The sequence below is a fragment of the Zootoca vivipara genome, chromosome 1 (genome assembly GCF_963506605.1).
Source record: "Zootoca vivipara chromosome 1, rZooViv1.1, whole genome shotgun sequence".
Taxonomy (NCBI): domain Eukaryota; kingdom Metazoa; phylum Chordata; class Lepidosauria; order Squamata; family Lacertidae; genus Zootoca; species Zootoca vivipara.
Genome location: NC_083276.1, coordinates 9,047,012 through 9,072,716, shown reverse-complemented (window position 1 = coordinate 9,072,716; position 25,705 = coordinate 9,047,012). Strand labels below are relative to the sequence as shown.

At 45.7% G+C, this 25,705-nt stretch overlaps 1 protein-coding gene across 1 annotated transcript in view; it reads left to right on the top strand.

Annotated features, from left to right (window-relative positions):
* KCNH5 (potassium voltage-gated channel subfamily H member 5) overlaps nt 1-25,705 on the top strand; it is a 178,340-nt gene that overhangs the window by 115,122 nt on the left and 37,513 nt on the right. The window contains exon 9 of the mRNA XM_035116477.2: nt 11,745-11,997. Within this exon, the coding sequence (XP_034972368.2) occupies nt 11,745-11,997 (253 nt within the window). The remainder of the gene's footprint in view (nt 1-11,744; nt 11,998-25,705) is intronic.

The following is a 25,705-nucleotide window of genomic DNA, read 5'->3' as shown; positions in this document are numbered from 1 at the left end:
GGGCCGGTTCTTCAAGCCGCCGATGGCAGCAGGAGGTCGCTTCCCAGATTTCTGGGATAGCTGCTTTCAAACCAGCTCAATCTCTTCGGGATTCTACTGCTCCTTCCGGAAGTCCGATCCGCGTTTGGCGGAGGCAAGTGCGCTGGAAGACGCAAACAGGTTCACCCTCCCAAAGAAAGTTCCCACTGAGAGAAACTTGGAAGTGTTTTCGATTTCCCTTTGGAAACGTCTCTCCCATTGTCCCAGCAGCTTCTGGGGTGTGTGTGACTTTGAATCCATGGTTCAATCCCTGCAGATGGTATCCCCACTAAACCCAAAGTTGCTTTCTTAATAGAATATCCCACCGCTGAAGCTTTTCTGTCTGTTGCACTGGTTTGCATCCCTCCTCTTTGCCCCTCCCCTCCCGTGCCTTGGCCCCCCTAGTTTTGATCCTGGTTACGCCCCTGTGGCAAGGGGGTTTGGGGTCTGGCAAGGGAGAGGGGGTAGGTAGGGCTGGTGAGTATATCCGTGCATTCTCAACAGGGGCCACCAGCTTGTTCAGGCTCCTTAACAAGCATACATGGGAGGGCTCAGCTCTTTGCTAACAGATGCTGGCTGCATTCTCTTCCTTAAGTGTGCGCTTGACACATCTTAAGGACATAGTGCCTGAAGTGGCCCGCTGAGAAAGGAGACGAGTGCCAGAAAATGCACTCTTCAGATAAGATCTCTTAAGCGGCCATAATAATATTTACAGCAATTCTTGGGAATGGGGAAACAAATACTCGTCTTGGATGTAAACTCCTTGGTACCTAATTGAAACACACTCGACAGCAGTTGAAAAATTAATGGGCTACACAGAAAAATAGGTCGTTACACAGAGAACTGCAAACCGTGGTTGCTCAGCCAACACTTTTAATTAAGGGAGCTCACTGCTAGCAACAAAACGTAAGTCCAGGTGAAGATTCTCCCACCCCTCTGCTTTGGGCTTCTTGATTGCTGTCGGGCTTTGGTGATGCTAAGGTACATAAAGATGAAGGATGGACTTTTCTGAAAAGCTCAATGTCGAGCGTATCTCCAGGGTCTTTCACCCCCAATTCTCATCTTGCTCCTTAATTTATATGAGAAGCGAGTCTACCCACACTCCTGGGTTCCACTAAAAATGCCAACAATTCTTGCATGCTACACATATTCCCCCCCCCACACATGTAGCATTAAATGCATATGTACATTAAATGTGCGCATGCAGTGTTGGTAAGATGCTTTGAGTTGCCTGCAGCAAAAAAGTGACTAATAAATTTAATTAATAAATGCTAATAAAATATTTGAGACCTCTCCCTAAAGCTGGTGGGCATTGCCATTCAAATGGTGTACCTGTGTTGCATCTTGTGATCATTTATATCTGGGTGGGGCTTACCTTTCCCCCATATTTTATTCAAGTTGGCACCCCTGGGCAGTCAATAGTTCGCAGTCTAACCTACCTCACTAGATAGTTGTGCGGATGAAACGGGGAGGGGGGAAGAACCTTGTATGACAGCTTGACTTAGGAATTTAATCCGTTCCGAAGGCACCTTCGTAGGTTGAAAAATTCGTAAGTCGAAAAGCGCCATTGGAAATGCGCTTTCCCATAGGAATGCATTGGAAACGGAAAAATTCATAAGTTGAAAAAACCCTATCTAAAACCGCCGCGGTTTCCGTTCGGATGTCGAGAAATTCGTAAGCGTGCAGCCATTTGCCCCATTCGTAAGTTGAAAAATTCGGTTGTTGAGTCGTTCGTAAGTTGAGGTACCACTGTATAAATGTACTACCTCTGTAAACCATGAAAACCCTTAATAAAAAATTAATTAAAATAAATAAAAAATAAATGTAATAATAGATATAATTTGGATTGTGGTTTCCATTAGTTTCTCCCCTGCACCAAGAAAAGTTTTCATTGATTTGTACAATTAAAGAAGGCAAAAATACCTCTCTCCAGAAATACAGCTCTGCATGAGATTATTCCAATCAGATCCAGTCAAGCGGTTCATTAAACCAGGCTTTGTATATCGGGGCACCATTTCAGGTATCGCGTGGGAGAAAAGAGGTTTCAGCCTGTTCTTCAGGATTAAATGGCATCAAAGACCCTGGTGTATTTTAAGAGCATTTACGGCTGCTCCTTTAATCTCAGAATGATTATATTGATGATATTCACACCCAACAGTTCTGAGCCTTTGAGGTGGGTACCCGGTATGCAACATCTGCAGTTTCTTTAAAGCACATCGACATTTGGTAAGGAGCAAGAAATGCTGGCCGTGTTCCCACAAAGAGCAGAGAAGATGCTAATTTGGGGACTGCATACCCTCTAAGTGTCCCGATTTTCCAGGGACAATCCCGGAATTGTGAAAGTGCATCTCGGCTTCTGATTTGATCCCGGAATGGCCCTATTTCCCCCACCAGTGCCGCCGCCAGTGGAGGATGAGCCGGCGCTGGTCCCAAGCAATGGTGGTGGTCACTGGCGGAGGAAGAGGAGTGCGGGGGAGTGCACCGCCCCCAGCAGCGCGATCCTGGTGGAGTGCCATCGTGGGTGGCCCCCCCACTGGTCGCCATGCCCCCAGGACATGAGCCAGCCCTGCCCCCACCTGCTCTCTGCCCCCCGGTGCTGGAGCATGAAGCTCCGCCACTGGTGGTGGTGGTGACTGATTGATTGATTGATTACGGTTCTTGACCAGCACACATAAATATGCAATACATAAAACAATAAAAGAAAAACAGTAATAATCTAAAAATAGGCAATAATTATAGGTTTTAACAATTGTTTAAAAGAAAACTGAATAAAAGGACTGTTACTACTTAGGGAGGTAAAGGTAAAGGTAAAGGTAAAGGGACCCCTGACCATTAGAGGTCAAAGAGGTCAAAGAGAGGTCAAAGAGAACAACAACTACCAGACCTTTAGAAGGCATCTCAAGGCAGCCCTGTTTAGGGAAGCTTTTAATGTTTGATGGATCTCTGTATTTTAATGTTTGATGGATTTCTGTGTTTTAGAATCTCTGTTTTGTTGGAAGCCGCCCAGAGTGGCTGGGGGAACCCGGCCAGATGGGCGGGGTATAAATAATAAATTATTATTATTAGGTCCAGTCGTGACCGACTCTGGGGTTGCGGTGCTCATCTCGCATTATTGGCCGAGGGAGCCGGCGTATAGCTTCCAGGTCATGTGGCCAGCATGACAAAGCCGCTTCTGGCAAACCAGAGCAGCACATGGAAACGCTGTTTACCTTCCCGCTGTAGCGGTTCCTATTTATCTACTTGCATTTTGACGTGCTTTTGAACTGCTAGGTTGGCAGGAGCTGGGACCAAGCAACGGGAGCTCACCCCATCACAGGGATTCGAACTGCCGACCTTCTGATCAGCAAGCCCTAGGCTCAGTGGTTTAACCACAGCGCCACCTGGGTCCCTACAACAATTAATAACAGTAGACTACAGCAATTAATAACACTGGGTCCTCTTTAGCTAGTCCCTAAAATGTTCTGAAGATATTTGGACACTGCTAATTAGATTAGACCAAATTTTTATGACTCTAGCACAGAATTTGGCTACCTTCGCTGACACGTTAGAGTTAGTGTCGGAAAGAAGCCACTCTATATAGAAATTATCCGAGCGTCCAGGTAGCTCTGCCAGTATAGTGTGGATAAGCTCGCCTCGCAGGTGGTGACTGATTTTGAAAGGGTCCACAATTTGCGGCACCCTGTATGCATACAACTGGACAAATGGGGATCTTATCCTATAGATGCGCACAGGTGTGGGGAACCTTTGGCTCTCCAGATTTGACTGAACTACAATTCCCATCAGCCCAGCAAGCATGACCCATGGCCAGGGATGATGCGTGTCGTAGTTCTGCCACATCTGGTGGGCCAAAGGTTTCCCATCACCTGGCATATGACATGGCCATGGGCTCATCTGCAATGGCTTTTGAGCACTTTGAGCATTCCTTTCTATGCCTAGAGCTCATGTGAAAGCACAGAGAGGATACAGACAACAACAACAACAACAACAACAACAACAACAACAACAACAACAAACAGTGGTACCTTGGTTTACGACCATAATCTGTTCCGGAGGTCCGTTCGTAAACCAAAAGAGGTCGTAACCCAAGGTGCGCTTTCGCCAATGGGGCCTCCCCCCAAAATGGGTCATAAATAATAATAATAATAATTGTTCATAAACCAAAAAAATGTTTGTAATAAAAAAAACCAAACCCAGGTCGTAATCCAAAAAAAGTTTGCAAACCGGAACGCGCACTTCCGGGTTTGAATTGGTCATAATCCAAAATGGTCATAAACTAGGCTGTCTGCAAACCAAGGTACCAGTGTAATAATAATAAGTATTATTTCTTGTTTATACCCCACCCATCTGACTGAGTTTCCCTAGCCACTCTGAGCGTCTCCCAACAGAATATAAAAAACACGACAAAACATCAAACATTAAAAATTTCCCTCAAAAGCGGATCCTGGCCCGGTTGCCTGTGGTGACTCAGGACAGGGCACAAGGCGAGTGTCTGTTTTGCAACCCTGCTTTTAGTATGGCCAATTTTACGGGGCTTGAAAGAATCCCCGGGACAAACACTTTCACTGGAGTTGCCTGGCGTTAATTATGCTGCCCCGTGTCTCACTCATTTGACCGATTTCCGTAGAATTTGCTAAGCCACCCAGAAGGCAGACCGTGGAGACAAAAGGGAATTGGACAGGGGGAAGCGTTTTAGCAGAGGAGTTGTCGCTCTAGTACACAACCCATCCCACACCTTTTTTTTTTTATCATCCCTGTTCCCTGCTGAGCTCTTTTCAGCTGCTCTGGAAGCTTATCTTAAACTGCCTGTGTTAAGAAAATGCCAGAGGAAAAGGAAAACAATATGAGATGCATCTCCTTGGGGATTTGAAGCTTGCTTTCTCAATAGAGGCAAAATGGTATCTCTTTTCCCCACCCCATCGTGGATTGTTTCCAGGCTTTCCTCCAAGTACCACACATGTAGTGATCCATTTAGTCAGAGAGCATATACCAAAGCCTTAATATCGTCATATGTACTAATAACAAACTCGGTCTGTTTAGAAGGAAAATGAGGCCACTCTATAATAAGGTAGTATTTTTTTCTCCTATACGCACAGGGGACTTCTGAGTCAAGCGGATCTCTCTCAGAGAGAGAGAGAAAGAAAGAGAGAGAGAGAGAGAGAGGGAGGGAGAGAGAGATGGCTTTAAAAGAGGGACGAGGTAGAAAAACAGAATACAGCAATCAATTGCTACTAGTTATGAAGGTTGTGTACTTCCACCAGGATATAGGGGTGGGTGGACCTGTCAGCTTCATTCCCTCCCCCCATTTCTCGTTTTATCAATCTATAATTCACTTCTCCATGTTTCTGCAGTAATTTGTGAGCATTATTGTTATTATTTGAAAACTCCCATGAAAATTCATCAGCAGATCGTTGCAAATGTCTCCCAATAAACACTTTTTTACTAATGTGCACATTTTTGCAATCAATTTCCCCTAGCATAATGCATCGTTGCATATTATTTCCACTAATACAGTATCAACGCCCTTTCCCTATACCTACACTTTTTTTTTTGTCTGAGAACTGTATTGCAAAATTCAAAGAAGTGTGAATTGCAAAGTATGGCTGGGTTTCAATTCTCGTCTTCTTTTGGAAAATATGATTTTGGCAGGTTCGCCTTTAAACACAAACTGAATCGGATTTCTTCATCATCCTTAGCAGGCTCAGAGGCACCAAACCCTGGCAGTCATGAGCAGGAAAAAAGCTATTGTGATTCTGCTGTGCTTCTGGTTTCACAATAAGCACCTGATTATCTGCTGGGGGTAGGTGGGATTCTGAACTAGAAAGGCTGTTGGTCTGATCTGTCAGGGTTATTCCTTTTTTGTGATAGCTTTGGGGATGAGTGGCTTATATTTTGCACATTTTCTGCATGAACAAGGTACAGTCACTAGCTATGATCATTGTGCTTCAGATTTATTACATGGCAGCCTTTTTTGATAGCCTCCGTAACTGGTCTTTGAAAACCATGCACTCCAAGTCTTCTGGAATTGAGCAGAGAAGGAGCAAAGGCAGTAGCCAGCTCGTTGTTGGTTGTTGCGATGAAATAGGATTCCACTGGGTGGAAAGAGACGTCATGCCGCATGCTTAATTCTGCAATTCAGTAGAAAGCTAATAACACCCAGGGTTGGGGAGAGCATCTATCCAATACCCAGACATTTATGTGGTTCTTCTAGACTCATTCAGTGGCAAAACAACTGCAGGGAGCAATAGAGTGGTTAAAGACAGCATCTTTCACTGGATCAACCCCAGGGATGCTGAGAGGCGTCCTTTCGAAAACAATATCATTCACAGTTCACGTTACCCAAGTTATTAGCTGATAATGTATAGGACAGAAAGGCTAAAAGGAATCGAAACAGGATTTTCTGGGATTTCTTTGAAGCAAGAGCGCAGTGGTTGTGTGTCCTACTTTAAGGAGGATAACTCTCTTTTTGAAAGTTTAAAGATAAGGAATTTAGTGAGTGGCGATTGAGGATGTGAATCTAAACAAGGAGAGGCTGGACCATAGACTGAGCAGGTCACCTGGTCACAGCCTGTCCCTCTAGGATGTGATGCAGTTGTTGTTGTTGTTGTTGTTGTTGTTGTTGTTGTTGTTGTTGTTGTTACAATTTCCATACCGCCCTTTATCCAAAGATCACAGGGGGGTTACAATATAGAAACAAAAAGATATACAACATAGTAACAAACCAAAACAATACCCTGCCCCCAGTTTAAAAGACCATAGATTGTTTAATTAGCCAAAGGCCTGGGAGAAGAGATATGCAATGAAGGCACCAGGCGAGGTTCCCTGGGGAAAGCATTCCACAAGCAATAAGCCACCGCAGGAAAAGCCCATATTTCATGTTCCTGCTATCCGGACCTCTGAGGGAGGAGGCACACAAAGAAGGGCCTCAGATGATTTTTGCAGGGTCCAGGTAGGTTCATATGGGGAGAATCGGTGCTTGCGATCTTGTGGTCCTGAGCCCTTTAAGGCTTTATAGGTCAAAACCAGCACTTTGAGTTGGGCCCAGAAACATCGGCACCAGCGCAATCAGGCCGGGGATCGCGCTGCCGGAGAGATCCTCGCCCCCTCCTGCTTGTATGAAAGTAGGAGTTGGGATGGGGCTGCTCCGAAAGGCAGTGTGAAGCTTCGCTTCCCAGCTGAGGGATCCCCAACCCCCTCCTGCTTGCACGCAAGTAGGAATGGGATTGGGGCTGCTCCAATGGGAAGGGAGGCATCGCCACTGCCACAGCTCTTGGCCCTCCTTCTCTGCTTTCCATACCTGACCCACCGCACACCCCTTCCCCACCACCACCACTGAAGAACCAACAACTCAGGGGCTGCCCAGCCTCATGGAGACAGGAGATAGACGTCTCAGAGGAAGGGGAAACGTGGCGGTTGAGGTCAAGGCAGCGGCCGCCCCTCTGCCACCACCATCGCTGCAGCATCAATGCCCCGAACATGTAGTATTTAACGTGTCCCCGAATTCATTGAAAAAATTATAGCGCCCATCATGGATGACTACTGGCCATGATTTCCTGGGAGCCGGAGTCCAAACACACCCAGAAGGTTACGGTTTCTCCTTCCCGGATAAGACAGTGAGGAGAACTTGGTGAAGTTGTCCCTGAGCTTGAGTTTGGCCTGCACCCTCTTAGGTTGCTGGGGGGGGGGGATGCGCATAGCTCTGAACTGCTCCCTCAATGAGACAGAATTCCCCCAGACTGAAAACTAGGGAGAAGGCTAGGCTAGCCTATGCAGAGAATTCAAAGTATGTGTGATTCCCCTGGAGTATATTGAATAACCCAGATCATTCCAGCCCAACTGTAATGTTCACTCCACTCCACTCCACTCCACGCCACTGATTACATGAGAGGAGGATCCTGTGTTCAGAGTCCTTGCCTTTTTAATTGAAGCTTACTCTGCTTTTCACTTATCTCTTCTGCTCTCTTTTGAAAAGCCAAATCCATTTCCAAAACGGCATTTTTAAAAAAATCAAGCACATATCCCGGGGCTAGGCCTTTGTTCCCTTGTTCTTTAGAGGGGCCACCTCTCTTTCTCTGCGTCTTCAGTTGGAGATGGCTTAAGGCTGGCTGCGCAAATAGAACCCTTTTGGCTCGTAACTTCGGTTAATTACTGGAGTCTTCCTGATGGATTTAGCTGGCTTTTTTCTTCGGCGCAGTGGAGGTCTCGCCTTCCCAACTGCTGGAGAACATGATGAAAGTGCCACTATTGTATCTATAAAAAGGAACACCGTTTGCAGCGATAACTCTACTAAGATATCTGAGCACATCAGGATTCTTCCCTGCACATTCATGCGTGCTCTCTCTCTCTCTCAACACACCAGAGCTCTTTATGGCAGCATGAAAAGGATAACAAGAGCTGTTAAAGGCCTTTCTTCAGTGATATTTTGCAATATAATCCTAAATACACTTCTCAGGGAGTAACAGAGCAATGCTTTGCCCTATGTGCTGGGCTGGGGTTGGACTGGGTGGAGATGTCCCTCTGCCAGCCTTGCCAGCCTGTGTTGACAGTCCCACTGACCTGTGGAGAGATGCCAATCTCATTCCACCGCCATTAACCTCCTGTTTCCTCCAGTGTGGTGTAGTGGTTAAGAGCGGTAGACTCGTAATCTGGGGAACCGGGTTCGCGTCTCCACTCCTCCACATGCAGCTGCTGGGTGACCTTGGGCTAGTCACATTTCTTTGACGTCTCTCAGCCCCACCCACCTCACAGTGTGTGTGTTGTGGGGGAGGAAGGGAAAGGAGAATGTGAGCCGCTTTGAGACTCCTTCGGGTAGTGATAAAGTGGGATATCAAATCCAAACTACTCCTCCTCCTCCTCCTCCTCCTCCTCCTCCCCCCCTTCTTCTTCTTCTTCTTCTTCTTCTTCTTCTTCTTCTTCTTCTTCTTCGCCGGCGCTAGGGCGCCGGGCTGGCAGGCGGGGCGCGCGGAAGCCATGCTGCGCACTGCGGGGGCGGCGGAGCGATCTCTGCGCCTCAGCGCCAGGGCGCCCGACCTGCTCGAGACTGCCCTGTTCTTCTTCCTGCCAAATGGGCAGGTGGAAATAGAATCATAGAGTTGGAAGGGACCTCGAGGGTCCTCTAGTCCAACCCCCTGCAATGCAGAAATCTCAGCTAAAGCATCCATGGCAGATAGCCACCCAACCTCTCCTTAAAAAGCTCTTACTGTCGGAAAGTTCTTCCCATGTTTAGTCGGAATCTCCTTTCTTGTAACTTGAAGCCATTGGTTCCAGTCCAACTCTCCAGAGCAGGAGAAAACAAGCTAGTGCTGGTTTTCTGAGGCTTTCCAGGGGTGAGGAGGGCATGGGGCCATGCTGACCCCACTGCTGTCACATAGTGGCTCTGGGCCCAATCTCTGTGCCAGAGATTCCACCTTGTGTGGAAGGGGTGAAGTTTAAGTGATGGCTCAATAAAGCCCCAAGGTAGGATGACATGGTTCTCACCCTCAGTGAACCATGTTTGGGATCGTTCTCTAAGCCCCACTGGACTTGGTGAGGCTTACTTTATACTGGGCTGGAAGAATCCTAGAAAGAAGCTAAATAATTAGTAAAGGGCAAGCTCATAAACTCATAGAAGAGGAACCACAACATGAAGAATCCCTGACAGATGGCCATCCAACCTCTGCTTAAAAACCTCCAGTGAAGGGAGTGCATGACCCTCTAAGAGAGTCCATTCCACTGCCAAACAGCACTTACCCTTGTTTAAATTGTGAAATACGGATGATGTTTGGAAGGTGAGGTTTGGATTGAATAACTGCTAATGCCCTTTTCGGGCATTCTGCATGAGATTTTAAATCAGGGGTCGCCAACGTGGGGTGTGGAGGCATCTGTGCACCCTTAGAGGGCATATTCGCCCATCCCTAGCCATGCCTCACCCCATCCCAGATGACAAATTAAAATAACCAATATCGACATGTCCAGAGCTTAACCCACCAAGAACAGCGAAACAGAGTTCTTGATTTGCTAAAAGGTTTCTGTTTGATTAGATTTCATGTTTATAGACTCCCCGTACGAATGGCATTAGGGTAAAGCGATAAATCAAAGATAAACGAGTCTGTAGTCTTGTCTTCAGGACGCCGAATTCTCTTGCATGTGGGGAAGAGGTTGGTGATAAGGGCGCAGTGTGAAGACATGTGAAGCTAAGCAGGTCTGGAACAAAGTCTGGCATTCAAGTATTTCTTCTGCCGTGAATTCCATGACATGAAACTCATTGCCATAAAGGCAGGGTGGTGTAGCAGTTAGAGAGGTGGACTATGACCTTGGAGACCAGGGTTCGAACCCCAATTCAGCCATGAAATTCATTGGGTGCCCTTGGACAAGTCACTACCTCTCAGCCTAGCCTACCTCGCAGGGTTGTTTTGAGGATAAAACAGGGAGGGGGAGAAGTATATATGTCACATTGAGCTCCTCGGAGGAAAAGTAGGATATAAATGCAATAAAAAATAATTGTTATAAATATAATATAATATCATTATAGCATATTTAATTATATAATAATATAAATATAATACCCATTATTGTATTATAATAACATAGTATTATAATAATACAATAATATAAATATGATAATCATTATAAATAATAATCATTATTCACGAGTTGGCTTGAGGCAATCTACTTCTGCCAGCCTCAGTCTCCATATATGCAATATGGGTACAATAATATGGGCCTACTGTAATAATAATAATAATAATAATAATAATAATAATAATAATAATAATAATTTATTATTTATACCCACCCTGTGGAACACCCTCCCATCAGATGCCAAGGAAATAAACAGCTATATGACTTTTAGAAGACATCTGAAGGCAGCCCTGTTTAGGGAAGCTTTTAATGTTTGATGGTTTGTTGTGCTTTTAATTCTGTTGGGAGCCACCCAGAGTGGCTGGGAAACCCAGCCAGATGGGCAGGGGTATAAATTATTATTACAGTGGTGCCTCGACTTACGAATTTAATCCGTTCCGAAGGCACCTTTGTAAGTCGAAAAAATTGTAAGTCGAAAAACACCATTGCATACCTGCCAAGTTCCTCTCTGAAAAATAAGGGACCGGACCAAAATTAGCATACTGGAAGTAGCGCAGCGACCATTTTGGAACTGGGCGGAGCATGCTCAGAAGTGACTTTTGATGCTGCTGTGCCCAGTTCCAAAATGGCTGCCGCACCAGAAGTCGCACTGCAGCCATTTTGGAACTGGGCAGAGCAGCATCAAAAGTCACTTCTGAGCATGCTCCGCCCAGTTCCAAAATGGCCGCCACGCCAGAATAAACTGGGGGAAAACAAAAAAATCCATTTTTTTGGCTGGGGACAGCTGGAAAAACGGGGGTTTCCCGGGGAAAACGGGAGACTTGGCAGCTATGCCATTGGAAACGCAATTTCCCATATGCATTGGAATGCATTGGAAACGGAAAAATTTATAAGTCGAAGCAACCCTATCTAAAAATCCATAAGTCGAAAAATCCCTACCTAAAACTGCCGCGGTTTTTTCCCGGATGTCAAGAGATTCGTAAGCGCGCGACCATTACCCTTATTCATAAGTCGAAAAATTTGGTTGTCGAGTCATTCGTAAGTTGAGGTACCACTGTATTATTAGTATTAGTATTAGTATTATTCACAGACGGGGAATCTCCGCCCCAAGGACAGAATATTGGTTTTTCCTTTCGCCTGTCACTGTCACATTTCTACTTTTTCTCCAGGTCCTTTCGATTTGTCCCAAGGACATGAGAGCAGATATCTGTGTACATCTCAACCGGAAAGTTTTCAACGAGCACCCGGCCTTTCGGCTAGCTAGTGATGGCTGCTTGCGGGCCCTGGCGGTGGAGTTCCAGACAATCCACTGTGCCCCCGGAGACCTCATCTACCATGCGGGGGAAAGTGTGGACGCCCTCTGCTTCGTTGTCTCGGGATCCCTGGAAGTCATACAGGACGATGAGGTGGTGGCTATTTTAGGTAAGGCGGTTTCCATTTCACCATCCCTATTCAGTGGAGGTGCTTCGCTACAGCGTGGAACTCGCTCCCGCGGAAGCCAACGGTGGCCGCCATCTTGGATGGCTTCGAAAGACAATTGGACAAATTCATGAATCATAGAATCGTAGAGTTGGAAGAGACCACAAGGGCCATCCAGTCCAACCCCCTGCCGAGCAGGAATGAAGGGTTAAGGCTATCGATGGCTGCCGTACCATCCAACTTTTGGAGACTCAAACCAAGATGTGCATCTTCCGGGATGCGCTCCTGGGTGGGTCACGTGACCTGTGCCTCTCCCCCCCCCCCAAAAAATGGGGCAAGAGCATAGCACGAGAGGGTGGCACCCAAAATGGCCACCACAATTGTGTGTGAAAAAATGGGATGTCCCCCCCCCCCCCAGGGCACTTGGCAGCTGTAGTGGATCCAACCTCTTACCACCAATTAATAGTATGATGGACTCACCCCGCGAACTTACCCCAATAGCTCACACACCTCGCTGTATGCCAATTACTCAAATTTCTACAATTTACCACGGGCTATCGTGTGGGGAACTTGTATGAGGGGAAACTTAGAAATCAGAGTCTCAAGCCTGAGTCGATCCAACAAACAGGAAAAGTTTTATAAAGCAAAAAGAAGTGGGGTTAGAAGTTGCGTACTGTCAGTTAAAGGTAAAAGCAAAGGACCCCTGGATGGTTAAGTCCAGTCAAAGGCGACGATGGGGTTGTGGCGCTCATCTCGCTTTCACATAGCTGCCAAGTTATCCCTTATTTTAAGGGATTTTCCCTTATGCTGAATAGGCTTCCTCGCGAGAAAAGGGAAAACTTGGCAGCTATGCGCTTTCAGGCCGAGGGAGCCGGCGTTTGTCCACAGACAGCTTTCCAGGTCATGTGGCCAGCAGGACTAAACCACTTCTGGCACAACGGGACACCATGACGGAAACCAGAGCGCATGGAAACGGCATTTACCTTCCCACCGCAGTGGTACCTGTTTATCTACTTGCACTGGCGTGCTTTCGAACTGCTAGGTTGGCAGGAGCTGGGACAGAGCAATGGGAGCTCACCCCATCGCGGGGATTCGAACCGCTGACCTTCCGATCAGCAAGTCCAAGAGGCTCAGTGGTTTAGACCACAGCGCCACCTTCTGTGAATCCCCACAATGGGGTGAGCTCCCGTTGCTCTGAACCAGCTGCTGTTCTGATAGTCTTGTATTTTGTGTGGCATCAGATTATCAGAGGTATACTGCGTTTGAATGTGGAGGCTCCATTTAGCCAGCATTTCTAAGAACTGTTTTTATCATCCCTTTGCTCCCCAAGTCTGTCCAATCTAAGCAGGGAGTTCCTTTGTGCCCTTACGAAAGCAAATTCAAAACAACAGTGTGGCTATTCAGAGCTAGGAAAAACAAAAGGAATAGGGTCAGCTGGGTGCCTGGAAATTAGTTACTGATTTCCAGTAATATGACATAATTTTCTAGCTGTGTGAATACTACCCGCAAAACGATATTAGAATCAACAAAGAAAAATTAACAAAATAGGTGTTGGTTTCTCCCCCCCCCTGCTTTAATTTAGCAGTAAAGTTAAATATGTAGTATACTTGGCTATCGTAACAGATCTCTAATCTGGTGGTAATGAAGTGTCGTCCTCCCTAGGGAACTATTTCACAGAGTGCATCCCTCAACTCATCAGGCTCAGAAGATAATATTGTTCTGGAGCTCTGCCCACCAAAGTTAAACCCTTTCAGATATACACACAGATCTGTGCACCCAGAGACACGAATATGTGAAACACTATCTATTATATTCTATATTCCCCCCCCTTCCAGATTCTTTATCTGTTAGGACCCCTGTTACAAACCACTTCCTGTTTTTATCTCTCTCTCCCCCCCCCCCCGCCCATAATACTGTTTTACTGTTTGCATTTTCCTACACTATTTAGAGATTTAACATATGAACGGTTTTAAAAGGTGTGTGTGTTGGAAAGTTGCTTGTCTGGCCAACTCTTAAACTATCATAACCAAATTTGCATGACTCCTGAGACAAGAAGATTTTTGGTCAATGTTTGGCTGTGATTGGGTGCCATGTCAAATCAAGATGGTGAACTGAACCTTTTAAAAGTGCAGTGATTCAAAAATGGAGCTGATTCTTTTTTGGGGTGGCTTAGAATTGCCAAGCAACGCCCAGCACAAGAGTGGAAGTGTTTTCTATTTGGAAATGTTGTAAGTTGCTCTGGGAGTTTTTGATTTTCCCCATCATGATTTTACTTCTCCCCATTTCAGCATCAGTTTGATTTTCTTTTCTTTTTTTGTAAGTCTGCCATTAATTTCCCCTAATGCAATGCATTTATGTGTGTTTGTGTTCACTGCTATAAGCATTTTGTGGATGCTTTCTCCCAGTATAAACACTTTTGTATGCATTTTTTTTGGACAACTGCATCAGAAAATTCAGAGAAGTGTGAATTTCTGGGTGTTTCATTTCGTATATTAGTTCGGAAAGTGTGCATTAGTATAAAAATAAAAGTACAGTGGTACCTCAGTTTAAGAACAGTCCAGTTTAAGAACAATTTGGTTTACGAACTCCACAAAACTGGAAATAGTGTCTTGGTTTGAGAACTTTACCTCGGTCTAAGAACGGAATCCGAATAGTTGAAGGGCACCGGCAGCAGGAGGCCTCAATAGGGAAAGAGCGCCTCGGTTTAAGAACAGTTTTGGTTTAAGAACAGACTTCCGGAACGGATTAAGTTCGTAGACCGAAATACCACTGTACATTAATTCCCACCCACCCCATTCCTACTCTTTACTCTCCCTGAAAAATGGGGTTACTTATTACCCTGGATCTGGGAATGTCCCTGTATTGTCAAGGCCATTGCTTTACTGCTAGCTTTTTCTGCAATATCTGCTAGCTTTTACCGCTAGCTTTTTCTGCAATATCTGCTTTTGCAGGGCAAATCTCAGGCACGGAAACAATCTCATCTCACTAGGTTCAGCGATGTTGTAAACAAAACTGGGATGATGTCTAAACAAGAATTACAGCAGAAGGAGATTTCCGGGCCGGCGGGGGGGGGCGGCGCCAGAGCAATCTCCGTGCCTCAGCGCCAGGGCGCCCGACCTGCGTGAGACGGCCCTGGCTATATACAACAAGGTTGCTTTTTGTTTTTGTTTTTACTGTTGGGCGAATAATCCTTTTTATGTCAAAATACAGAACAGAGATCTGCAGATTGATGTAGCACAAGAAGCATTGAACACGATGCGAACTTTTAAACCTTTCCAATCCAGCACTGGGGAGCTTGCTTTTAAATTGGCATCCAGGTGATACTTGGCACATAAAATGTCACTTCCTAACAAGCAATTCATGAAGTATTAGCAGGAAAGATGCGGCAAAACAGGCATGCGTATTTGCTCTTGGTGACGGGGTTATTATGAAATATGGGAAATACTGTGAATAAAAATCTCACATTCATTAAAATAATGTGCTCTTTGGGGGAAAATGGTTTCCCGCTCCGAATGTAATTGACTCAGTTAACTAGAAACTAAGCCTGTGCACCAGATTTAGCTGAGTCCCGAAGCCCCAAACAAATTGGACTTATTTGGGGAGATCTGGGCCAGGTTGAGATAGTCCTGGATTGCCATGGGTTGCGTGGCCCAGAGTGATCTGGGGCTGTTAGAGGGCAGGGCATAGGAAGAAGCTAGACCCTCCAAGTGTCCCTATTTCCCAGGGACAGTCCCAGTTTTACAGAAGCCATCCTGATTTGATCCCGGAATGTCTCATTTTTTTCTTAGGTAAAGGTAAAGGAACCCCTGACTGTTAGGTCCAGTAGCGGACGATTCTGGGGTTGCAGCGCTCATCTCACTTTATTGGCTGAGGGAGCCGGCATACAGCTTCCGGGTCATGTGGCCAACATGACTAGGCCGCTTCTGGTGAAACCAGAGCAGCACACGGAAATGCTGCTTACCTTCCTGCCGGAGCGGTACCTATTTGTCTACTAGCACTTTGACGTGCTTTCAAACTGCTAGGTTGGCAGGAGCTGGGACCGAGCAATGGGAGCTCACCCCATCTCAGGGATTCGAACCACCGACCTTCTGTCGGCAAGCCCTAGGCTCAGTGCTTTAACCCACAGCGCCACCCGCGTCCCTCATTTTTTCTTAGGACGTCCCTATTTTCAGTGCAGAAATGTTGGAGGGTATGGACTTATGCAACCTCCAAGCCAAGGAGATAAATAACTATACAGTACAGTGGTACCTTGGTTCCCGAATGGCTTAGTTGTCGAACAAATCGGCTTCCGAACGCCGCAAACCCGGAAGTGAGTGATCCGGTTTGTGAACGTTTTTTTGGAAGCCGAACATCCAACGCAGCTTACGCAGCTTCCAATTGAGTGCAGGAAGCTCCTGCAGCCAATCAGAAGGCGCGACTTGGTTTTTGAATGGTTCCGGGACTCAAACGGACTCCCAGAATGGATTAAGCTCAAGAACCAAGGTACCACTGTACAACCTTTAGAAGACATCTGAAGACAGCCCTGTATAGGGGAGTTAAAAAAATGTTTCATGTTTTACTGTGTTTTATATACCAGTATGTGAGAAACTGCCCGGAGTGGCTGGGGCAACCCAATCAGATGGGTGGGCTATGAATAATAAAATGACGGTGGTGGAAAAGGACGGAGGGAATGAGAAGCAGGCATGGATGGGGAGGAGAAATTGCAAAAAAGGAAGGGCTACTGGGGAGCTTCATGTTTCTTCCTGCCCCCAAAGCAGCACCACACATGACTAAATTTTTTGCTTACCAGCTGGTAAGCTAGAGGATTTGATCCTGTGCTGTGCCAAGGTGCCATTCCTTTGTTGCCAGTTTATCTGTGAATTGATGGGGGGGGGAGAATCCAGGGTAGGTACCCAGAACTGGACACAGTATCCCAGGTGTGGTCTGACCAAGGCAGAATAAAGGTAAAGGTAAAGGGACCCCTGACCATTAGGTCCAGTCGTGACCGACTCTGGGGTTGCGCGCTCATCTCGCATTATTGGCTGAGGGAGCCGGCGTATAGCTTCCAGGTCATGTGGCCAGCATGACAAAGCCGCTTCTGGCAAACCAGAGCAGCACATGGAAACGCCATTTACCTTCCCGCTGTAGCGGTTCCTATTTATCTACTTGCACTTTGAGGTGCTTTTGAACTGCTAGGTTGGCAGGAGCTGGGACCAAGCAACGGGAGCTCACCCCGTCACAGGGATTCGAACCGCCAACCTTCTGATCAGCAAGCCCTAGGCTCAGTGGTTTAACCACTGTATATAATAGTGGTGCTATTATACTTCCCTTGATCTGGATACTATACTTCTGTTGACGCAGCCTAGAATAGCAGTAGCTCTCCTTTTTTTGCTGCTGCTCTCTTACATTCTGCAAGCTCAGTATGCGTTCCATGCCTTGAGTTACTTGGAGGATTTGGGCCTGCCCCGAGTTCAAGGCACGCAGCTTTAATTACTGTAAGTGCCTTTCATTCTTTTTTCCCATCGTCACGGGCAAGCCGTTCTGGGCATTAGTTACGTTTATGGTGCAACGGAGATATAAATCTCGCTCAGAGGGAATTGAACAGGGAGAGTCTGACTAAGGCCTTTTCCTCATGTACTTTGGCAGACCATTTAGCAGAAGCAAGCTGTGATTAATCGTGCCCGTTTTCCTCCAAACAACACAGAAAAAGGTGGTATTTTCTTTCTCTCTCTCTCTCTTTTTTTTTGCAAGTGTGGAAGAGAAACTATGCCAGATGAATATGCAAAAGCCTTCCCTCCTGATAGCTACCATGCATGTGATGGCAGAGACAATCTCTCTCTCTGCCTTCCATGAATCTGCCCCACATTGAGCAGTTCAAGCAGAAGGCGGGAAGAGCATGCATTAGTTCAAAAGTGGATTTTTGAGGCTTTCCAACACTGAAATAAGTCACTCTCTACCCTCACCCGCGGGATAGCCACCCTGGCTTCTTTAGGCACCTTCCATGTTTCCGTCTCATTGGTATTGCCTGAAGTTGTGCTTTTAATACAGTGGTACCTCGGTTTATGAACACAATTGGTTCCGGAAGTCTGTTCATAAACTGAAGCGTTCATAAACTGAAGCGAACTTTCCCATTGAAAGTAATGGAAAGTGAATTAATCCGTTCCAGACAGTCCGCGGAGTAAGCGCTCATAAACTGAAGCGAACTTTCCCATTGAAAGTAATGGAAAGTGGATTAATCCGTTCCAGACGGGTCCGCGGAGTACTTAAACTGAAGCGTTCATAAACTGAAGCATGGGTGTAATTGGTTCCGGAAGTCTGTTCATAAACTGAAGCGTTCATAAACTGAAGCAAACTTTCCCATTGAAAGTAATGGAAAATGAATTAATCCGTTCCAGATGGGTCCGCGGCGTTCATAAACCGAAAATTCATAAACCGAGGTGTTCATAAACCGAGGTTCCACTGTATCTCTCTTTTAACAAACTCCCAACCATCATGAACTCCCTTCCCTTTTAGTATTTCTGTCCATGGGATCTCACCCAGCATTTCCCTAAGTTTTCTGAAGTCGGCTTTCTTAAAGTCTAGGATTTGAGTCTTAGTATGCTTGGTTGCTCCTTTCCGCTGAACAATAAACTCCAGAAGAGCATGATCACTCCCACCTAATGATCCTGCCAATTCTACCCCACTAACCATCACTATTGCTTAGGACCAGATCTAAAATGGCTGATCCTCTTGTTGCTTCTCCCACTTTCTGGACAATGAAATTGTCTGCAAGGCCAGTGAGGAATCTGTTTGACCTTATGCTCTTGGCTGAGTTTGACATCCAACAAATATCAGGATAGTTGAAATCCCCCATTACTACTATCTCACCTCCTTTTGAATGCCTGGTCATCTGTTCCAGGAAGGCATCATCTGTGTCCTCAGTTTGGCTTGGGGGTCTATAGTAAACTCCCACAATGAGATCACTGTTATTTTTCTCTCCCTTAATTTTGACCCAGATACTCTCAACTTGGCTTTGAAGTTTTAAATCCTGGATCTCTTCACAGGTATACACATCCCTGACATATAACGCTACTCTTCCTCCTCTCCTGTTTGGTCTATTTCTCTGTTTGGTCTATTTCTCTTCCATACATCACTACTGGGAAAACCATAGCTTTAACTATACGGACCTTTGTAGGCAAGGTGATGTCTCTGCTTTTTAAGATGCTGTCTAGGTTTGTCATTGCTTTTCTCCCAAGAAGCAGGCGTCTTTTAATTTCGTGACTGCTGTCACCATCTGCAGTGATCAAGGAGCCCAAGAAAGTAAAATCTCTCACTGCCTCCATTTCTTCCCCTTCTATTTGCCAGGAGGTGATGGGACCAGTGGCCATGATCTTGGTTTTTTTGATGTTGAGCTTCAGACCATATTTTGCGCTCTCCTCTGTCACCCTCATTAAAAGGTTCTTTAATTCCTCCTCACTTTCTGCCATCAAGGTTGTGTCATCTGCATATCTGAGGTTGTTGATATTTCTTCCGGGAATCTTAATTCCGGCTTGGGATTCAGCTAGTCCAGCCTTTCGCATGATGAATTCTGCATATAAGTTAAATAAAAATACATTAAAGTACATTAAAACATAGAACCGTATAGTTGGAAGGGTCAACTTGTCCAACCCCATGCAATGCAGGAATCACAACTATTGTTCAGATGAGGGTGCCAAATGATAGGAAGCCAAACAATTGGTCCAACTAGCAGTCTTGCTTGTGCTGGGGTAGCCAACATGGTGCCCTCCAACTCCTATCAGCCCAAGCTAACATGGCCAAAGATCAGGGATGATGGGAGCTAGAGTTCATCAACATTTGGAGGGCACCATTTTGGCTGCCGCTGGTCTACTTTGAGACAGGAGCCTTTTACAGCCCTTCCTGCAACTAGGTATGGACAGATCAACCTATTCCTTAGCCCATGGCTATCTCAGATTCATAAATCTGCTCCATCCTTTTCCTTCATTAATCTTCGGCTTGAAAAAAAAAACAACAACTCCAAAATCCCCAAAGAACTTTGAATGAGGAAAACATATTGCTGTGCTTGAAAGCAGGACCAAATGCAACCTTGTATCTGCTGGACTTGACCAAGTTTGTAATAAACAACAAGGCAGTTAATCACCAGCTCAGGAAGCGGTTTTTTTTTGGGGGGGGGGGACAGCCTGCAATAACATCAAGTAATATATGCTGGTGTCCTTGCTGTGTTCCTTTTCCAGCTACAGGAGTTTAGAACTCACTTTGTTGCACATAACAGCTTCGTTCCATCTTTCTTTCTTATAAAGTGGAAAAACATGGCCCCGTTTAGCTTGTGGTGGATTTGGTCACATTTAGGGCATCCTTTTCACCTGGGTGCCCCTCCAGATGTCTTCAACTACAACTCCCTTCAGCTTCAGCTAGCATGGCCAATGGCCAGGGATGATGGGAGTTGAAGTCAAAAATGTCTGGAGAGCTGCAGGTTGGAAAAGGCTGGTCTAGAGTTTGGGGAAAATGTTAAGGCTGGCTTCCTGGAAGAAACGTACTCTACTGCTGTCCTTCAGAGATATTTGGATCAGGGATAAGGAACCTGTGGCCCTCCAGATGTTGTTGGACTACAACTCGCATCATCCATAGTCATTGGCCAGGCTAGCTGGGTTGAAGGGAGCTGGATACAATTTTAATCTCAAATGACATTCAGAAGGAAAGCGAACAGCAACTGGACAGAAACGTCACAGCACAGACAATTCCGTGGGTCTCCTCCATTAACTACTGATTTACTTTTGGACCTTGTCCTATAGCAGAGCAGCTTGCAAAATTCTGAATGCTGAGATAACAAGTGCCACAAAGCCTCCTTGTTGCATTTGCATTTGCTACAGCAGACTAAACATGACTGCCCGTCTGGAGTTTGGCACCTTGCATCAACACCAGACAGTAGACCAATCCCTATCCTCTACCCACAGCTATTTGCATTGTTAGTCATGCCTGACACCAAATGAGTAGGGTCCAATACTTTGGAAAGTTCATTTGAAAAAGGAACCTGTTCTAAGTCTTGTTCATCCTGTCCAAAAAGGAGCTACGGTAGTTCCACTTCCACTTCGTCCTTTTCCAAAATGAACCAGATCAGTTAAATTTCATTTAGATGAAGTTTTTAGTTCATAAAAAAGTCATGCGTCATCCCCTGTACCCAGCATTCAGAATTTTACAAGCTTATTGCTAAAGGATAGGGTCCAAAAGTAAGTCAGGGAACCATGTTCTTCCTATTTTTATACTTCAAAAGCTGTTCCAGTTGGAAGAGAATTTCTTCCAGGGAAGATACAAGATATAACTCACACTCCTTCTTTCTGATTGCCTAGCAATAGTGATTAAATTACTAAGCAACTTTAGCAACAGCAGCGCTTCCATATCTGCCTAATAAACAGTAGAATATAGCCTCTACATTTTGTTTGCTAACTTTCTTTATACAGTAGGTGTGCTGTTGACTTTTTCCAAATATAAAAAATGAAAATGAAAGCTAAGCATCCAGTCCCCCTGCTTTGGGAACAGGGAATGAAGATGAACTAGAAATAACTCAAAGTTCTGCTCCAAATGAAGTTAATTCACCTTTAGTTCACCCAGGAATTATGGGAACTACTTTCAGGTGTAGTTTGGCAATTTTGTAACTAGTTCAGTGAAGTGATGTGGCTTGGAGAGGAGCCATAGCACATGCTTTGTTGGCAGAAAAATCCCAGATTCAATCCCTCGCGTATTGATGCAAAACAATCTTAGATGGCAGAGCTGGGGAAAGTGCCTCCCCAAGACAATACCGGCAGAGCATAAGACATTTCTTTTAGTATTGTTAACTTACAGAATTCAGGTCTGGGTTACCTTTGTGCAAAGTGGTGTTTTCAGGGTTTGTGGTTTTTTTAGGTCACAGTATGCCTAGAATTTGATAGTGCAGTCGAACCAGTCTACCTTTCTCCAAAAGTAGTTGAAAGAGGGCAAGTTCAGAAGAGGGCTTTGAACTGTTTACTCAGATGTTCCTTGAACACAAGATCATACAATGCTACTATCTCATCCCTCGGGACCCTACTGCTTTGGCAAGGAAGTTCTTCTGACATATGTACAAGGTTCTAACAGCCAGTCAGATGTTTTGATCCTGCTTTGCTTAAACGATGCCAGAACGTTATTGAAATCAAATAGCTCTGTGACTTCTGCATAAATAAACCTGTCTAGACACTTGGATGACATCTGGTGAAGCTAACCCCCACCCCATTTTTATTTTTTATTTTACAAGAAAAGGTGGCAGGAGATCTATGTACATTCCATAACAGTGTGTTTTTATGCAGACCCATCTCTTTCATTGGCCTTTGGTCATGTCCCCTTTCAATTTGGATCCTGTTATTTCTGGAAGGTCCTGCCAACCTAGCAGTTCGAAAGCACGTCAAAGTGCAAGTAGATAAATAGGTACCGCTACAGCGGGAAGGTAAACGGCGTTTCCGTGTGCTGCTCTGGTTCGCCAGAAGTGGCTTTGTCATGCTGGCCACATGACCTGGAAGCTGTACGCCGGCTCCCTCGGCCAATAACGCGAGATGAGCACCGCAACCCCAGAGTCGGTCACGACTGGACCAAATGGTCAGGGGTCCCTTTACTTTTATTTCTGGAAGGACAGATCGTGAAGCTGAGGCTCCAATACTTTGGCCACCTCATGAGAAGAGAAGAATCCTTGGAAAAGACCCTGATGTTGGGAAAGATGGAGGGCACTAGGAGAAGGGGACGACAGAGGACGAGATGGTTGGACAGTGTTCTCGAAGCTACGAACATGAGTTTGACCAAACTGCGGGAGGCAGTGGAAGACAGGAGTGCCTGGCGTGCTCTGGTCCATGGGGTCACGAAGAGTCGGACACGACTAAACGACTAAACAACAACAACAACATTTCCTTAAATATAGGGGGGGTCCTGTTTTAGGGATGATGAACCTGTGGCCCTCCATGTGGATTTGGATTCCCAACTCCCATTACTCTGTACCAGCATGGTCACCAGTCAGGGATGGTGAGATCAACATCTGGAGGGTTACAGGTTCCCCATAGCTGGGCTAGATGGCTAACAGGCACCTTGCCTAAACTAAGTAAGTTTGGGAAGTGCCTTATATAGAGCGCCGGAGGCTCAGCGATTGAAGGAATGCAGGACATGAATAAAGGCTTACAAAAGTTGCCAGCAGGATCATACCAGTGTAAGTTATTGGTGAAGATGTTTATCTGGGTTGAAGAAACTTCTCTGTTGATCACCTGGAACCAATTTCCCCCCACCATGGGTGAATAGGCAAGTGGCTGTTTACAAGCTTGGTTTCTTAGAATCAGTTTTCTGTTATTTAACTACACACACACACACACACACACACACAGAGAGAGAGAGAGAGAGAGAGAGAGAGAGAGAGAGAGAGTGAGTTAGAGTTTCTAGACCGATGTAAAAAACAGGAGTTACTTGTGAATAAGTGGCTTCGCCTTTTAGTAAGCTTTGTTATTCTGGATTTCTGAAGAAAAACTACTGAACAAGTACATCTTGAAACAGCACACCGTGCAAGGAAGGACATTTTAGCAGGCTTCGTTACGCTGCGGTTATGAGCAAGAAGAGCACTTAACCAACGGGAGAATAAATTTAACTACCATAAATAAATAAATGTTAAAGCAGTACATCATGTAAGCCATCCATTAGCAGCAAACTCCGCAAGACAGACATTGACTTTCTGCCATGTTGTTATCTAAAAATCATTAGTGGGATTATTTTATTCCCAATTCCCTGTGTTCCTCCCCTCCCCCCCCGAAAAAAGCTATTAAATCCTTTCAAAAAGATCCATCTAGAATGTTCCTATAAAATGTATTATATCAGCAGTAGCTGCAAAGCCCACAAACAAATTTAAAGAACCCAAACGAATGCAGATTGATTTAGATTCATGAACCCTGGTATCCTGTTGCTGGGAATGAACAGCTAAGTACTCTACCACCCGTATCATTTTAGCTAGCTCAATGCTGAAGGCAGGATGCTCCAGGGATAATCTCGGGCATCTTCAAACAGGACTTGGAAGCACCCTGCACTGCCGGGGGTTGGACTAGATGATGATGATGATGATGATGATGATAATTTATTGTTTATACCCTGCCCATTCGGCCGGGTTTCCCCAGCCACTCTGGGGGGCTTCCAACAGATTAAAAACAGAATAGAACATCAAACATTAAAAAACGTCCCTATACTGGACTGCCTTCATATGTCTTCTAAAAGTCAGATAGTTGTTTATTTCCTTGACATCTGTTGGGAGGGCATTCCACAGGGACTGGATTCAGAAGGCGATTGGGCCAGATCCGGTCCCCAGGCCTTAGTTGCCTACCCATGGAATAACCCAAACATCAGGAGCCTTCTGTCTGCTTCTTTTACACAGAGAAGCTTCAAGAACCCTCTTGAATTAAGCAGAATAGGAAAGATCTCTACAGATCAGATCAATACTTTCTGCACTAAGAAATGCAAACTATAGGCCCCCCACGCCAATGGCATGTGGCCTTCAGAAACTTGCCCGGAACGTAATGTGGCCCTCAAGCTGGAAAGAACTCCCCAGCTTGTTGTTGTTGTTGTTTAGTCGTGTCCGACTCTTTGTGACCCCATGGACCAGAGCACGCCAGGCACTCCTGTCTTCCACTGCCTCCCGCAGGTTGGTCAAACTCATGTTCGTAGCTTCAAGAACACTGTCCAACCATCTCGTCCTCTGTCGTCCTCTTCTCCTTGTGCCCTCCATCTTTCCCAACATCAGGGTCTTTTCCAAGGATTCTTCTCTTCTCATGAGGTGGCCAAAGTATTGGAGCCTCAGCTTCACGATCTGTCCTTCCAGTGAGCACTCAGGGCTGATTTCCTTCAGAATGGAGAGGTTTGATCTTCTTGCAGTCCATGGGACTCTCAAGAGTCTCCTCCAGCACCATAATTCAAAAGCATCAATTATTCGGTGATCAGCCTTCTTTATGGTCCAGCTCTCACTTCCATACATCACTACTGGGAAAACCATAGCTTTTTTAACCCCCCCCCCCAACTTCAGTTTCTCTACGTGCTTTGTGTGTGGCGGGGCACTCTGCTTTCTCAAGGAGGGAAGGGGGGAAAGGATGGCTGCTCAGGATCCTCAAAAAGGATATGGTAGAGCTGTTCAGAAAAGGACAAACAAACTTACTAAAGGAGTGGGGCAACTCCCCTATCGAGGAAAGAGAAACGGAGTTTAAGGTGCAATGTGATACAAGGTTGTTTTTCCATTTATGCATGGCATGGAGAAAGTGGATAGAGAAAAGTGTTTCACCCTCTTAGGGCAGGTAATGTCTTCACACAGAGCATAGATAAACTATGGAACTCACTGCCACAGGAGGCAGTGGTGGCCATCAAATTAGATGGCTTTAAAAGAGGAGAAGATAAATTCATGTGTTGGGGGCTACTAACCATGGTGACTATGCTCTGCCTCCACGGTCAGGAGGCAGTAATTCTTCTGAACACCAATTGTTGGAAGCCACAGGAGGGGAGAGGGTTCCCGTGCTCAGGTCCTGCTGGAGGGATTTCCACAGGCATCTAGTTGACCACTGTAAGAACAAGATGCTGGACTAGTTGGGACACTGACCTGGTCAAGCATCTCTTCTGACGTTCTTATTTTCCTGTGCAAGGAAAAAGGAGCAGGGAATAGGTGTGGCTTGGAGTTGAGTGAGGAGTGTCATTGCATAGCCTAGATTTTGCCCTAGGC